The sequence below is a fragment of the Hemicordylus capensis genome, chromosome 10, assembly GCF_027244095.1.
Source record: "Hemicordylus capensis ecotype Gifberg chromosome 10, rHemCap1.1.pri, whole genome shotgun sequence".
Classification (NCBI taxonomy): Eukaryota; Metazoa; Chordata; class Lepidosauria; order Squamata; family Cordylidae; genus Hemicordylus; species Hemicordylus capensis.
In genome coordinates this window covers 10,865,114-10,880,999 of record NC_069666.1, presented here as the reverse complement: position 1 = coordinate 10,880,999, position 15,886 = coordinate 10,865,114, and the positions used below count along the sequence as shown (strand labels likewise).

General features: G+C 45.5%; 1 protein-coding gene across 1 annotated transcript in view; it reads right to left on the bottom strand.

The window, feature by feature from the left end:
• Positions 1 to 15,886, bottom strand: part of HDGFL3 (HDGF like 3) — a 45,438-nt gene that overhangs the window by 9,815 nt on the left and 19,737 nt on the right. Inside the window, exon 2 of the mRNA XM_053272985.1 lies at positions 2,437 to 2,513. Coding sequence (XP_053128960.1) covers positions 2,437 to 2,513 — 77 coding nt within the window. The remainder of the gene's footprint in view (positions 1 to 2,436; positions 2,514 to 15,886) is intronic.

The window sequence follows — 15,886 nt, the reverse complement described above, 5'->3', positions numbered from 1 at the left end:
CCATCTAGCTCAGTATTGTCTACACAGACTGGCAGCAGCTTCTCCAAGGTTGCAGGCAGGAGTCTCTCTCAGCCCCATCTTGGAGATGCCAGGGAGGGAACTTGGAACCTTCTCCATGCAAGCATGCAGATGCTCTTTTCAGAGCAGCCCCATCCTCCAAGAGAAATATCTTACAGTGTTCACACGTAGTCTCCCATTCAAATGCAAACCAGAGCAGACCCTGCTTAGCAAAGGGGGCAATTCATGCTTGCTGCCACAAGACTCTTTGCTGTCAATTAATCACTGAGCACCTGAGGTCCTCTGAAACCATTCTAGCAAGGCTGCTGTTGCATTTCTGAACCTTATTTCCTCCTAAATACCTGTGTTTTTTTTTAAAGTTTGAATCCAAAGCAGTAAAAGTACATGCGCTTTGTGCTCTAACTGCGTGTGGTGTGTTCTTATTCATGTAATAGAATTGATGGATTCCTAAGTAATACTGGGAACCAGGAAGTGTGTGTTACTCTATGTTTTTACCTCTATAGTCAGGAGGACCATTTGCTGCAGTATTTCCTTGGTTAAACGTTGATGTGACTGTGCCCTCGTGTGGTGAAATCACAGACTGCAGTCACCAAACACCTGCAATTTGTGGGATCACCACACTGGGATGCACTGATAACATCTTTTAACCACAGAAGTACTGCAGGTTCTCCTAACATTCTGGAAACCCTTTGCCGTGATCCCAGATATATGTTGGCTGGCTGAGATTACTCAGTGCTGAGGACAATGCCATCTACACACATGCTCCAGGACACTTCTGTTTTGGGGAGGACAGCTGGGGTGGGTGGTGGGTGGGTCTGCCCTAGTTTGCATTTGGATGAGTGACAGCCTGTGAGCAATGACTGCTGTAAGATATTTCCCTTAATGGATGGGGACGTAGCTCAGTGGTAGAACATCTGCTTTGCATGCAGAAGGAGGTCCCAGGTTCAAGCCCTGGCACCTCCAGGGAGAGCTGGGAGAGACTCCGGCCTGAAACCTTGGAGAAGCTGTTGCCCGTCAGTGCAGACTGAGCTAGATGGACCAACGGTCTGCTCAGTATAAGGCAGTTTCCTGTGTTCCTATGCAGTGGAACTTTCAAAACTATTATTATTATTATTACATTTACATCCCGCTCTTCCTCCAAGGAGCCCAGAGCGGTGTACTACATACTTGAGTTTCTCTTTCACAACAACCCTGTGAAGTAGGTTAGGCTGAGAGAGAAGTGACTGGCCCAAGGTCACCCAGATAGTTTTCATGGCTGAATGGGGATTTGAACTCGGGTCTCCCTGGTCCTAGTCCAGCACTCTAACCACTACACCACGCTGGCTCGTCTACACCACGTACACTCTGAAGTAGTCCAGGAAGCACATGAACAGATACGTCCTAACCCCCTTTCCCTCAGTCCTTTTCCATGGAACTTAGGGAGCTGCCATATACTGAGTCAGGCCATTGGTCCATCTAGCTCAGTATTGTCTGCACAGACTATCATAGAATTCTCCAGGGTTGCAGGCAGGAGTCTCTCTCAGCCCTATCTTGGAGATGCTGTCAGGGAGGGAACTTGGAACCTTCTGCTCTTCCCAGAGTGACTTCATCCCCTGAGGGGAATATCTTCCAGTGCTCACGCTTCTAGTCTCCCTTTCATATTCAACCAGGGCAGACCCTACTTAGCTAAGGGGACAAGTCATGCTTGCTACCACAAGACCAGCTCTCCTCTTATGGGAACCGTTTCCATAAGCAGTCAACTCAATTTGTGTCTCTATTTATTTATTAATTATTTTAAAATATAGATAACTAACAAATAAAAATTTAAATCTGCCAGTTAACAAAATAGAGAGGGGGAAATTTTCAGACTCAGAAAACACCACCTGGAACAAATTGGTTTTCACTGATGGGGCCACGGTTCAGTGGTGGAACATCTACTTTGCATGCAGAAAGTTCCAGGTTCAATCCCTGGCTTCTCCAGGCAAGACTGGGAAAGATTCCTGCCTGAAACCTTGGAGAGCTGCTGCCAGTCAGTGTACACGATACTGAATCAGATGGACCAATGGTCTGACTCAGTAGACAGCAGCTTCTTATGCTCCTATGTTAGCTGCTGAAACATTCCAAAAGAGGGGGCCAGACAGACCTAAGGAGTTCCTGGGTTTTCATGAAAAAATTGTGGGATAAGAATTTAATACGTATTTCAGCAGCGGGTTAGCAAGTAGAACTAAGTCGTTCTGGTTACATGCGTCATCTTCTACATTCTCATTTATGCTCATCCCAGTGGCCTTGCAAGAGAAAAAGGGAAGTCCTCCATGAAAATAAGAACCAAATACATATCAGCCTGATGCTAATTTCAATATGAGTTCATTGCTTCAAGGAGGGGCGGGGGAATAGCAGCTTCATGAGTTTTGAAAGCATAGATCTCGTTCATTCACTTACGTTTCATGAGTCCCGAAAAAGAAGATTGGGTACTTATTTGCTGGAGGTTTCACTGCTCCTTCAGGGAGTTCATCGATCTGTTGGACAGAAACAGATGTTGGCCCATTACCAAATGCCCAGTGAGTCTGACAGGAAGAAAGATTAGCCACACCATTCAAAATGCACAGTGTTACTATCAATGGACAATGCTAGTGGTCACCTCAGCAGTTTCTAAGGCAGGATGGTTGCAGTCACACACACACACACACACACACACACACACACACACACACAAATATATATACTGTACAGGTTTTATAAACAAGTAGTCTCGGGATCCCAGCAGGGCCGGATTATTGCAGTCTGCGGTCCTAAACTATGTCAAGCTTAAAGGGCATTACAGAGCATTAGATTTTTGCAATTATTATTCAAACAAAAAGAGCAATGAAAATAGAAATATTAATGGGGGGGGGCGTTACTCAGCAAAGATGCCAGAACAAACTAATAAAGCCTGTTCACACAAACATTTGTAGCTGGGTTGGAGAGCAGAGAAGGTCCTACCCTAATTGGAGCAAATTCAGGAAACGCAAATCTGGAGCTGCAAATCCTCCAGGCCTTAGGAACACAGGAAGCTGCCATATACTGAGTCAGACCATTGGTCTATCTAGCTCAGTATTGTCTTCACAGACTGGCAGCAGCTCCTCCAAGGTTGCAGGCAGGAATCTCTCTCAGCCCTGTCCTGGAGATGCCAGGGAGGGAACTTGGAACCTTCTGCTCTTCCTAGAGTGGCTCCATCCCCTGAGGGGAATATCTTTCATTGCTCACACTTCTAGTCTCCCATTCAGATGCAACCAGGGCAGACCCTGCTTAGCTATGGGGACAAGTCATGCTTGCTGCCACAAGACCAGCTCTCCTCTCCTCGCCCTGCAGGTCTTCTCAGGATGCTTTGCACTGCCAGTAGATTGGAAAGGCTCAAGACATCAGCAGCTGCTCTCTAACTGGCCACAAGTAGCTTGAGGCCGACCCAGCCCTGCTGAAGCCAGCTCAAGCAACAGGATCATAGAGTGTGCTTTGGAGAGTGGCACATCCATGTGGCCTGCCTACAGCAATCCCTGTAGTCACAGCTCTCTATTGTTTCCAGACCAGTTTGCAGGGCAGGAAAAGTGACTGGGTTTTGGAGCCCTGAGGCTCAGCAAAAGTCCCCCCAGGTCCAATGTTTATCTCTGCAGACAGGCGCTGAATCTGGGGCATGCAGGAGGCGTGGCCACAGAACACATTGGGATGGGAGGCGTGGCTACCCAGCATGCTTCTGTTCCCTGCTCTCTGTGGGTGTGCTGCTGTATCTATCTTGATAACACATGCACAGGAAGCAGAAGCAGACACACAAAACCACAATATATAAACAAGCATCTGGATGACAAAGCAAAGTTTACTTTAAAATATTTTAGTTCAATGTTTTGGTTTCAGGGAGAAGTTGAAATGTGGGATTTAAAAAGCTAGCTCTGTTACTTCATCCATCCATCCAACCAATAATGGCACTTAACAGAATAGTGAAAGAAACAGATTTCATCTTGTGGGGGAGGCGGAGAATATCTTTGAATATTATTTGCAGGAGAAATTATACTGAGACAAAAAAGAGTGCAATGGCCCTCATTAGATTCTTTTCCAGGAAGGGAGGTGGTTACGTCCACGCCGCAATTCAGGTCTTCAAAGGGAAAATATTAGCTCCACAGCTATATGGCACCCAGCTGAGTAATTAAGGATTTCCGTCCCCTCGAGTTGGTACAAACCAAATTCATTAGAACAATCCTTGAGGTGCCAAGAGGGATGCCAAGGCTGGAACTTAACACTGAAGGGCATTTGCCTTGGCATGCTTGAACGTGCCGCTCTCAGCTCTCTTAGAGGGCGCTATCACGGTATTCCTTTTGCTCAACGGTTATGCCCGTATCAGTCAAGAGCAGTTGAGACAATTGATCATATGTTGCTTCACTGTTTATTTTATAGAGATATTCGCTTAGCACTTCTGTCACCTATTTTGTCTAGATTCCCAGGTAGGCTATCAGCCTTTTATGTGTATCTCCTTTTGTCTGACGGTGATATTAATGTTTCCACCAAATTTTGCCACATTGCAAGCTGTGTAAGGAAGCAATTGGTAAAATCAGGAGTGTCGACTGTATTATATATTGTTACATTGTAAATGGTGTTTTGTAAGAAAGTACTGGCAGAATCATGATTGCTGGAGGTTACGACTTATTTATTGTGTTATATTTTTGTCTGGTCAATGACCAAAATAAAGAATCCATTCCATTATACTGAGACAACAATCAAGGTATTCGGTCATAAAAGTTCCCAAGTAGAAATGGAGTATGGGATGGCTACCAAATTGATCAAGTGGTCTCCTTTAAATCTTTAAACCAAAAGGCAAATCATTTTTGTAAAAACCATTTGGGAGGCCCAAATCGAGTATCTCAAGTAGCTGCCAGATCCAAAAGTACCCTCCACTTTTCTAAAGCAGGAGGGCAAACCCTGCAATTTAAAAATAAAACTTTTAATTAACACATGTAATCAGCTTTGCAAACCAGTTCATTAGCTTATAGAAATATAAGCCTGTCTCCCAGCATATTCTGTGTTAGCCATTTGTGGTACAGTGATAATGGCCTGAACAAAGGAAAGCACCAGTTGCCTTCCAAATTACTCTTGAAAGAAATCCTCACATGTTTTCCATACTTCTTGTAGCTGTCCCTTCCCCCAGGAAATGCAAGGCAGTGGAAATGGGATTTTCCCCATTTAATTATCACAACAACGCTGTGAAGTAGTTTAGGCTGAGAGACAGTGACTGGCCCAAAACCATCCAGAGAAATAAGTAGGAGGAAACCATGGAACACCCCCAGCCTATATCTGGCACATTGTGATAGCAGAATACAAGCCAAACATCGGCAAGTTTTAGGTGTCTGTGCTCTTTTGGAAGGTGGACCCTACTGGCCTCTTCAACTTAGGCTTGCCCTGCCCTTGGGATTCAACACCACTTGTTTACTCATGGAAGCACCAGTAGGAACCAAGTCCAAGTGACTACATGAAGTGTGAAGTGCCGCCGATTCTGGAAAAGAACCCTGAGAAAACAACATTCCAAACCATCTATCTTGTGTATCTTGGGTAGACACATCAGTGCTATCGCAGTTACTCCCATCTGCAAACAGCTGTGATGCATAGCAGCGCCTACTGCTGTGTGTCAAGTCAGCCCCTATTTCTATCCTTTTTTTTGCTTTTAATATTTTTATTGATTTTTACAATATCTTAACAATCTTGTTACATCCAATTAAACAAATGTTGACTTCCCGCTCACCAATCCGCGCAAATCACTAACTATACAATTCAACCATTGCTATAATAATTCAAAACATATATCCTATACTTTACAAACTCGATTTTACTCTACTCAACCTGCTAATATTACTAAATTTCAAACCCTGTTGAAAAATCAGTATTAGAAAAATAGTTCTTTAGGTATAATAAGAATGGTTTCCAATCTTCTTTAAAACATTCCAAGTTTTGATCTCTTATCAGTACTGTACATTTTGCCATCTCAGCATATTCCAAAATTTTTATCAACCAATCTTCTTTTGAGGGCAATTCATTATCCTTCCATTTCTGTGCATATACTATTCTGGCCGCCATGGTTGCATACATAAAGAATGTTAAATTTCTTGTGGAAAACTCTCATTGCGTTATTCCCAGCAGGAAGGATTCTAGTCTCTTAGGAAATGTCATTTAAATTTTTTTCTTTAACTCATTATATATCATGTCCCCAAAGGCCTTTGCCTTCCTACAGGACCACCACATATCTAAAAAATTCCTTCACAGCCCCTATTTCTATCCTGCTGCTCTACTTCTCCATGAAGCACTTGAAATAGCTTCCCATATAACAGCAAGCACACAAATAATTTTTTAAACAACAGTCCCAAAAACAGCAAAATGAGTGGATATAGGGAGTAACATAGCAAGCTGCCTTATTGACTGGCAGCAGCATTCCAAGGTTTCAGGCAGGGACTTTCCAAGTCCTGTCTGCAGATGCTGTCTGAGGTTGAACCCAGACAGAAATTAACTGAGCGGACATCCAAAAACTTGTGAGCAGGCCAGGCACACATGCGCACGCCTTAGAGGGGGCACTGGTTGAACCTGGGACCTTCTGCATGCAAAGCAAAATTCAAAATGCCAGAGGGAGACATCCCCCCAACATAAATTTAAACAGCGACAGCAGACCATCAATGGAGAGGGAGCATGATTCTCTTGGGGCAGGAAACTCCACATTCTAGGCACTGGGCACAGATATGACCCACAGATATGATCACACTGGAGATGGAGAGCCAGTCTTGCAGTAGCAACTGTGAATTGTCCCCTCTACTAAACAGGGTCATCCTTGGTTTGCCTTTGGATGGGTGCCTACATGTGAGTACTGTCTATTGTAAGATATTCCCTCTAGCAGATGGAAGTTGTAGCTCAGTGGAAGAACATCTGCTTTGCATGCAGAAGGTCCCAGGTTCAATCCCTGGCAGCATCTCCAGGTAGGGCTGGGAGAGACCCCTACCTGAAACCTTGGCAGGCAGCTGCCTATGGTCTGACTCAGTACAGGGCAGCTTCTAGAACTGCTTTGCCTGCAGCGTTGGGGAGCCACTGCCAGTCAGTGCAGTGGCTAGTGAGATAGATGGACCTACGGTCTGGCTTGGCTTTAGGCAGCTTCCTCGGTCCCTATGTTCCTAAGGTAGCCTGATCCAAATCGGATAGGGCTTTTTCCATCTATAAAGATCTACTGACGCCTTGGAGCAGAACCCGCCACTCAGTCACCTTCGGCCCCTTCCCCTTTTGTATGCCTGCAGTCTGAGATGGCGATACTGCTAAGGGCGGTGGCGGGGGGGGGGACACCCTCAAAGCAGCCCTCACACACAAGGCTTTGCTAATCTCAACACCAATCCCCACAGCCATCCGCTGCTGCCGTGCTGTGTCACTTGCTGAATCACCTCGGCGCTGGCAACAACCTGCTGTTGTTTTCCACTCAGAAACAGCGAGGAGACGAAGAGCAGCCATGATGGCAGACCCCTCTCCCGGCCGCTCACAGAACTGGCCGCGCACCAGCCCCCTCCTCTGGAGGTGAGGCGCTTTTGTTAAGGCTCCTGTTCAGTGAACGGGATTGGCTGTTTCTCTCCGTGTCAGCAAGACCCTAAAGGGGGGGGGGAGAGAAGAAACCCCCTCAGTGCTTGAATCCAGGAACAAAAGAGAGAGGAGAGGGAAGCATCTGCTACACACAGGCGCTCAGCCAATGACAGAAGCGCATCTCCCTCCCTCCCTCCCTCCCGCCCATCGTTTGGGCTGTTTCTCAAAGGTAGCCAATTCTGAAGCACTGGCTCTCACAATCCTCCACAAGCAGGCGGGAGCTTTTTCTGCCAGCCAGCAACATGGACTTGGTTCAAAATGGACCCTCCCTGCTTGCACACCAGCCCACTGCTGCTGCTGTGGGTGAATATGATATCCACAGAGCACTCGGCCATTTGCAGGATGTCGACCTTGGCAGGAAGCTGGGAGGAAACCGACACAGCACAGCCTCCTCTCCGTTGCCGCCTCCCACTTGGTCCCCCTCTTCTCCTGCAAAGGAGAGGAGGCTCAACTGGGAGGTGGTGTTGGTGGTGGTGGTGGTGGTGGTGGTGGTGGGGAGGGGAACCCCGCCGGGTTGAAACCCCTGCAGGGTCTGGAACTCAGCCCCCCCTCACAGGGTCTTCAAATGCCTGCGGTGAAAACTATAAAATGATACCCCGGACGGTATTTATTTATTTTATTTCAACACAAGTGGGTGCTGGCCTTTAAGAACGCCCAGTGTTTTCTCCTGAAGTGGGATGCCTCCTTTTGTTTAACTATACAGCTGGCCTCTGGCTCCTTCTCCCCAGCGGGTACCAAAATCACTGTTGAGGTCCCAGTCACTAATCTGCAGTCACACACACACACACACACACACACACACACACACAGGCATATTCTAAGTCAGACTATTGGTCCACCTAACTCAGTATTGTCCACACTGACTGGTAATTAACACATGGCAAGATCAGTGTTCCTCCACTCATTGTCTCAGGCCCTGCTCATGGCCCCGCCACTAACAGAGATACGGTTTGTGGGTACTAGAGGCAGGGCCTTTTCGGTTGTGGCCCCTCGGCTTTGGAACACCCGCCCTGAAGAGCTTCACCATGCTCCCTCCATCAGTGTTTTTTCAAAAAAAGACAACTAAAAACACATCTTTTTAAAGAGGCTTTTAAATGCTCCATCTTTGGTTATATCTGGTAGGTTCATTAGTTTTTATAATTTTTAGCTTTTATAAGAACTTTTAATTTGAAACTTAATTCCAGTTGTGGTTTTAGCCTGGACTTCTATCTTGTTGACTTAATTTGGTTAATTTTATTAGTTTTATTTTACATTGTATCTATTCTATTGTTGTGAGCCACCCTGAGCAGTAGTGTACTGGAGGGGTGGGGTATAAATATTTTAAATATGTAAGTAAGTAAGTAAATAATTCGAGCACTGCAAAAACATTACGCATTTTGGACTAAAACATACCCATTAGGAACATGCCTTATACCGAGTCAGACCATTGGTCCATCTAGCTCAGTACTGTCTACACTGATTGGCAGCAGCTCTTCATGCTTTAAGGCAAGAGTCTTTCCTAGCCCTACCTGGAGAAGCTAGGGACTGAACCTGGGATCTTCTGCATGCAATCCCAACCTATCCCTGCTAATGAATGAGCTATGGTCCATTCCATCAACCTTTTGTCATTATTTATATTTTAACAGTTTTCTCTCCTTTCCAGACCTTTCATCCAATTTTTTCCTATAATTGTTCCAAAGTACACATGATATTCCAGTTTAGGCCTAATCAGTTCCAGTATGAGTGGCACTATTATTTTCTACATCTTAAACACAGGGCTCCTTCAAAAGAACTGATGTACAGCAAGAATGCTGATGCATGCACATTTCCTCTCTTGGGTGTTTCTGTGTAAAGGGATATGGGGGGGGGAGATACGAAACCCTAAGAAGATGGGATTAGTCTGCCTTCAAAGTTGAAACAAAAAGAGAACGTCTGTATATGGGAAAGAAGAATCAGCACAAAAAGGAAAGGCAGTTTTGAAAAGGCAGCAAAGCGATGCATTTCAAAACAGCTGAAAAATACCCAAAGGAAGCAGCACACAGAAATCGAAAGACCAGCCCTGTCCTTGCTGCTTCTGCATGCTCAAGACTGCAGCCCTTTTCTAAGGAACACAAAGGAAAGTTTCTGGGAAGAGGGAAAAATCCGGCTGTACAACTAGGGTGACTAGATAAACAGGAGAACAGGGTTTCTTCGTGAGTCTTTTATAACAGCTGTGCAGAAAAGGGAATTCTGGCAAGTGAAGAACCTGGACTTGCTAACACAGCTCTTAAATACAGAAGGACTCTGTCCTTTCCTGCTCTGGTCATCCCATAGGCAACAGCAGGTATCAGGACCAGCAGTTCTACAGTGGAATATAAGTAGCCCCTCTGTATTTCAACTCGTATCATTATTTACCAAACAAAAAATTAAAAATCTACAGGGCAAAGCTTCCTTTATTCTCAGTATGAAGATAGGATCCAATCTTCAGTATGAAGACTGGCAGGTTCATACGACAGGACAAGTGTCCTGGCCAGCTTTGGGAGCTGTGTGTGCTCATGATTTTCAATTCTGTGCGAGTAAACCACGAGGTAGGAGGGCAGGGGAGTGATCATGTGTGAGAGGAGAGCTGGGTAGGATGGCACCACCCACCCAGCTCTTCTCCCGAGAATTTTAATGAGGTAGGAGGGAAAGCTGTCCTATACAGCCCATTTCTCACACACAACCACTCTGTCTTCCTCCTACCTAGGTTTCTGCTCACACACAATCAAAAATCAGGAGTGCACACAACTCCTGAAGCTGGGTAGGACACTTGTCCTACCCAGTTTTTGATCATGTGAAACTGCCTATCAGTTGACTATCAGCTACTGAAACTGCCTATCAGCTAATGAAGCACCAACACTAAGGGAGAAGCACTGGTATTTCTGAAGGGTTCAACTCACTCAGCCCATTACGGCATAATGTCCCTGCTAACTGAACAAAGAGGCACCTTTTAAAAGTGGTGATTCTCTTTATTTAGCAGGGGGAGAGCAACTGGCCCTATCCAGCCCCAGCACAGCATCCCTCCGATGGCTGTTGGTGTCTTTCTTATGTTTCTTTTTTAGACTGTGAGCCCTTTGGGGACAGGCAGTCAATTAATGTATGTATGTATGTATGTGTGTAAACCGCTTTGGGAACTTTGGTCGAAAAGCGGTATATAAATACTCATCGTATCCGTATTCGCATAATGGCTAGTGGAAACTCCGAGTTCAAATCCCGGCTCCTGAGATCATCTCAGGCAAATCACAATTACCATCTTAGAATGCCTACTCAAGAGCACTTCCCTTTGGTCAGCTCCACTCAGCGGCCTGGGCCTAGGTCTCTCAAGAACTGCCTCCTCCTGTTCAAAAGTACCCATAAAGCTCACTAATCTATGGAGCCCCTCCTTTATGCTCCTTGCCCATCGAAGGCGTGGCGTGGCAGGTATTCGTGAGGGACAGGATCTTCCTAGTTGCAGCACCCAAACCACAGAATGATCATCCTGGAGAGGTATGCTTAGCTCCCTTACTGCCTGCCTCTAGATCTCCTCTCCTAAGACTTAAATAAAAAATTGTTTCGGTGATAGGTGATATTTTTAATCTATCTATCTATCTATCTATCTATCTAACATATTTTTATTTATTTATTTATTACATTTTATATCCCGCTCTTCCTCCAAGGAGCCCAGAGCGGTGTACTACATACTTAAGTTTCTCCTCACAACAACCCTGTGAAGTAGGTTAGGCTGAGAGAAAAGTGACTGGCCCAGAGTCACCCAGCTAGTTTCATGGCTGAATGGGGATTGGAACTCAGGTCTCCTGGTCCTAGCCCAGCACTCTAACCACTACACCACGCTGGCTCTCAACATATTTGTATACTGCCTGAAACACAAGTCTCTTTGTAACGTACTCTCACTGGAATTTTATTCTGTTGTGCTATCAAGCCTTTGTATAGCACTTCTGCATGTCAAAAGCACTTCACATGAATTACCTTGTTGTAGTCCTTACAACAACCCTGTAAGGTATGTGAGTATTTTTATCCCCATATTACAGCTGAGGCGGAGAGGGAGTCACCTAGCCTAAGGTCACCCAATCAGTTCACAGTGGAGGAAAGCTCTGAACTGGGGAAATACTGATTTATAGCGCAATCTCTAGGCCACATCATTTTGTTATGTCAGTTTTTTTATTAACGTATTGTCAGCAGTCTCCCTCTTTTACTATTTTTAAATGACATCTGAACTTTTTTTTTTGGCTTTGCAAAGCTTTTTTGCAATGTTTTCTCAGTGGAACCAGACCTGCTTTCAGACTGCTGTGTTTACATGGTTTTTATAGGGTATAGTTTTCAAAATAGCATCATCTATTTTTAATTTCCGTTAAATGCCTCGGATCTGTTTTTAACGAAGAAAAGCAGGCTGGCCCACGTGTTGTGCAGGATGATGCCCGCATTTCCAATCACCCCATACTGCTGCGGAAGCATCAGTGGTCTTGCACAGGAACACAAGTGCGTGAATACTTAAAGCTGCACTTCTGTAGTGCTGCATGCAACTTTTAAGCATTTGTGCACTTCCACATTTGGGCAAGACCGCTGACGCTTCCTTCGATGCCCGTCCTACTATCTTCAATCGAACTAACTCCTAAGTAAGTGTGCACAGGATTGCAGCTTATGACTAGGAAAAGGAAGCTGCCTTATACCGAGTCAGACTATTGGTCCATCTAACGCAGTATTGTCTACACTGACTGGCAGCGGCTCTTCAACATTTCAGGCAGGAGTCTCTCCCAGCCTACCTGGAGATGCCAGGGAGGGAACTTGGGACCTTCTGCATGCAAAGCAGATGCTCTTCCACTGAACTGTGGCTCCAAGGGGAACACCTTACGGCAGTTAGTGCTCACATGTAGTCACCCATCCAAATGCAAACCAGGACAGGCCCTGCTTAGTAAAGGGGCCAATTCATGCTTGCTGGACTGCAGCATTTCAAAATGTGTCTCTGTGAACCGGATATTTGTTCTTCCACATTTTAAAACAATTCAGATACAAAACCAGCCTGTCAAGATGAAGCCACCAGGGGAACCTTCTCCCTCACAAGATCATTCTGAAAGTGAGGCAAGTTTTATATGTGATCCCACACCTTCACGCTGAAGAAACAGAGCCCAGTGACAGATTTGTTATGTGAGGGAGCACTGAGTGAGTAACTTTGCTTCCCAATCTGCCTTGTTGCCTCCTTTACCAAAGAAAGGTGCATCCCCCAGCTGCATGGACAGATAATGCTGCCCTCTTCTGACCCTGCCAAGACTGAAGTGACAGATGAGGCTACCTCTATAGGCCCTCCCCATCTTTGATCATGCTGCAGTGTGGCCAAGACACAGAGCTCTTATTTAGATGATCCTGGCAATCCCTTCCCGGTTTCCTCTGCAAAGGAAAAGCACTAGGAGTTGGGGGTTTGGTTCCCCCCCCTCCCATACTTTCTTTTAAGTGAATGCAGATAATCCAGGCCACAAGATATATCAAAGGCTTAATATTAAAAGATATAGTCACTGGGCAGTGGCTGGAATGCCAAGGATCTGGAAAATCTCCAGATTCCTAAGCAGCCTGGCAACCCTAATTAGACTTCTTTCGAAATCCCGTGGCTGACACCCTGTCACAGTATCAAGAAATACGACATAACAAAACAGGCTCCAAAATAGCATTAACACTAATAAAACGCTCTTTATATAAACGCATATTGAGCAGTCTCTTACAACATTTTAAATGCTAATTCGTTTCTATCTGCTCTGTGCCTGCTTCCAATCATTATCCCTGTTTGCTTATCAGCAAAATTATCTCAGGAATATTCTCTGCCCTACCTTCTCTGCACAGGCATCAGCCCCCAACTCCCACCCTCACACACACACACACACACACACACACCCCAAAGACCACAATTTCTTGGTCTGCTTCCATATTAAAAGAGAAATTAAACCTTTTAGATTAACCAGCAGAAGAACTAGTTGATTAATGGATGGGGGCCAACTGAATGAGTGAGGTTAAATTCTAATCAATTCAGCCCCAAGTTAAGGGCACACATTTTTTAGTATATTTTGGTACTGTGTGCCAATGTAATAGGAATGAAAAAAATGGTCTTTTCTTCTAATAATATGTAGGCTCTTTTGTTTATTAAACTGTAGGTTATGCTCCCTTCAAGACAACTGTAAGGCAGTTACATTGAGGCTTTGGTAATATGCACATTTATGTTCACTGAATTGATTGGTTAATATGCTGCAGACTAGGCAACAGCAAATTATCTAGTTGGGTTAGTATCCTTGGAGGTGAGGTGGGGGGAACAATAGCTGACTGTTGTGTCTCACACACCAGAGCAGCCTAACAGAACGTCCAAACTAACTGTACTGGTAACTGGGGAAGTGGCATTTTTGATGCCCCCTTCTGCTGGTATGTTTCCCAGACTGTGGTTGCCACGAGTTGACGGCACAACACTTCCCCAGGAAGCTCTCTGTGCCACCTGAAAATATGTCTCTGAGGCCTGCGCAACCCTCAGGGATATATTTTTGGGTGGCACAGAAAGCTTCTTGGGGAAGGAGAGGGCGTCAAACATTGACAATTCCCCACTATACTGGTGAAGTTAGTTGGGAACAATGTTCCATCTAACAGGAATTCCTTCCCAGATGTTGTTGACTACAACTCCCATAATCCCCAAGCAAAAGCCATTGCAGCTAGGGAATCTGAGAGTTGTAGTCAACAACATCTGGGAATCCCTGTTTGAGGGAACACTGGTTGGGAAATTCTGTTAGGCTGCTCTCTCACTGCACCAGTGCTTCCTTGATCTGAATATTAGCCAGAACTTCCAGTCCAAATGATGTATACAATTGTAGATGCTGAATAGACCTGTCAGAGTTCAAATGTTTTCAACGCTATGGCATGGTTCAGAATTAAGAGGAAACTGTGGTTTCTCGCTATGAGAACAAGTCCCTGTGAGCTTGTACACTCCACCTTCCACGCTTCTTTTTCAAGCGCATGAGGAAGCAAAACACTTTTACTTTAAGTTTGAAGTGAACCACAACTCTGTAATGGCCAAACTTGGAAACTGTGGTTTTCTTCAGACCACAGTTAGGGGATAAGCCAGGATCTGAAACCACAGTGTGATCCTTGTTTGCTTTCCCCTAACTAGTCTGAAATGAACCATAGTCCACAAGTTTGGATGTTATGCGGAAATAGGAACATAGGAAGCTGCCATGTACCGAGTCAGACCATTGGTCCATCTAGCTCAGTATTGTCTACACAGACTGGCAGCAGCTTCTCCAAGGTTGCAGGCAGGAGTCTCTCTCAGCCCTATCTTGGAGATGCTGCCAGGGAGGGAACTTGGAGCCTAGATGCTCTTCCCGGAGCGGCTCCATCCCGTAAGGGGAATATCTTAGAGCGCTTACACTTCTAGTCTCCCTTTCGTATGCAACCAGGGCAGATCCTGCTTAGCTTAAGGGGACAAGTCATGCTTGCTACCACAAGACCAGCTCTCTCCCTTTGTCTCTGAGCCCTTTCTCACGATCGGGAGAAAGGGCTCAACAGGGGCGAGGGCAAGAAGTCTCAAAATGCTGCTTACCTCCCCCATGGACCATCTCCCTGCCGTTGCTGAGCAGCAGATCACCTGCCCAGATGACTGCCAGCTGCTCCCGGCAGCACAGAGGTTTGTGGACTTGGAGGCCCCCAGAACTCACATAATGAACGACATGAGTGCACAGTGCATTATGGGGCACCTCCCAACACAGTCCGGGAGGCTACTCGCGTGTAGGTGCCGCATGGAGCCGTGTGGCACCGACACACAATCAGCTAGCCAGGGATAAGAGCACGCTCAAAGAGAACTAGCGTGCAGAGGCTTGATCACATAGCCGGAAACCATAGTTTCCTGTTATGTCTGAATCAGACCTATGCCATTCCTAAACTATCGGGGGAAATCTTGGAAGCTTGGCAATCCCATGAAAGGATAGAATGTGGAGGCACAAGTCCTGTCCTGAACAGATCTGAACAGTTAGGGGTCTGAAGGTCAAGGGTCACTCCCCAAGGAAGAAAAGAGCACAGCCACGCATTCAGAAGTACAAATACAAACATTCAAATATGTCCTGTGCATCACCCTAGTACAATACAGTCTCTCTTTTCTTTAACTACACTGACTTCTTCTGAGTGATCAGAGTTGTTTAAAACAAAAACAAAACTCAAGGCATGGGTATTTAATCTTGCAGAAATCCAGGAAAATGTTATGAAAATGTTATTGCTGTGAGGAGCAGCAATAAAAGCCAATGACAAC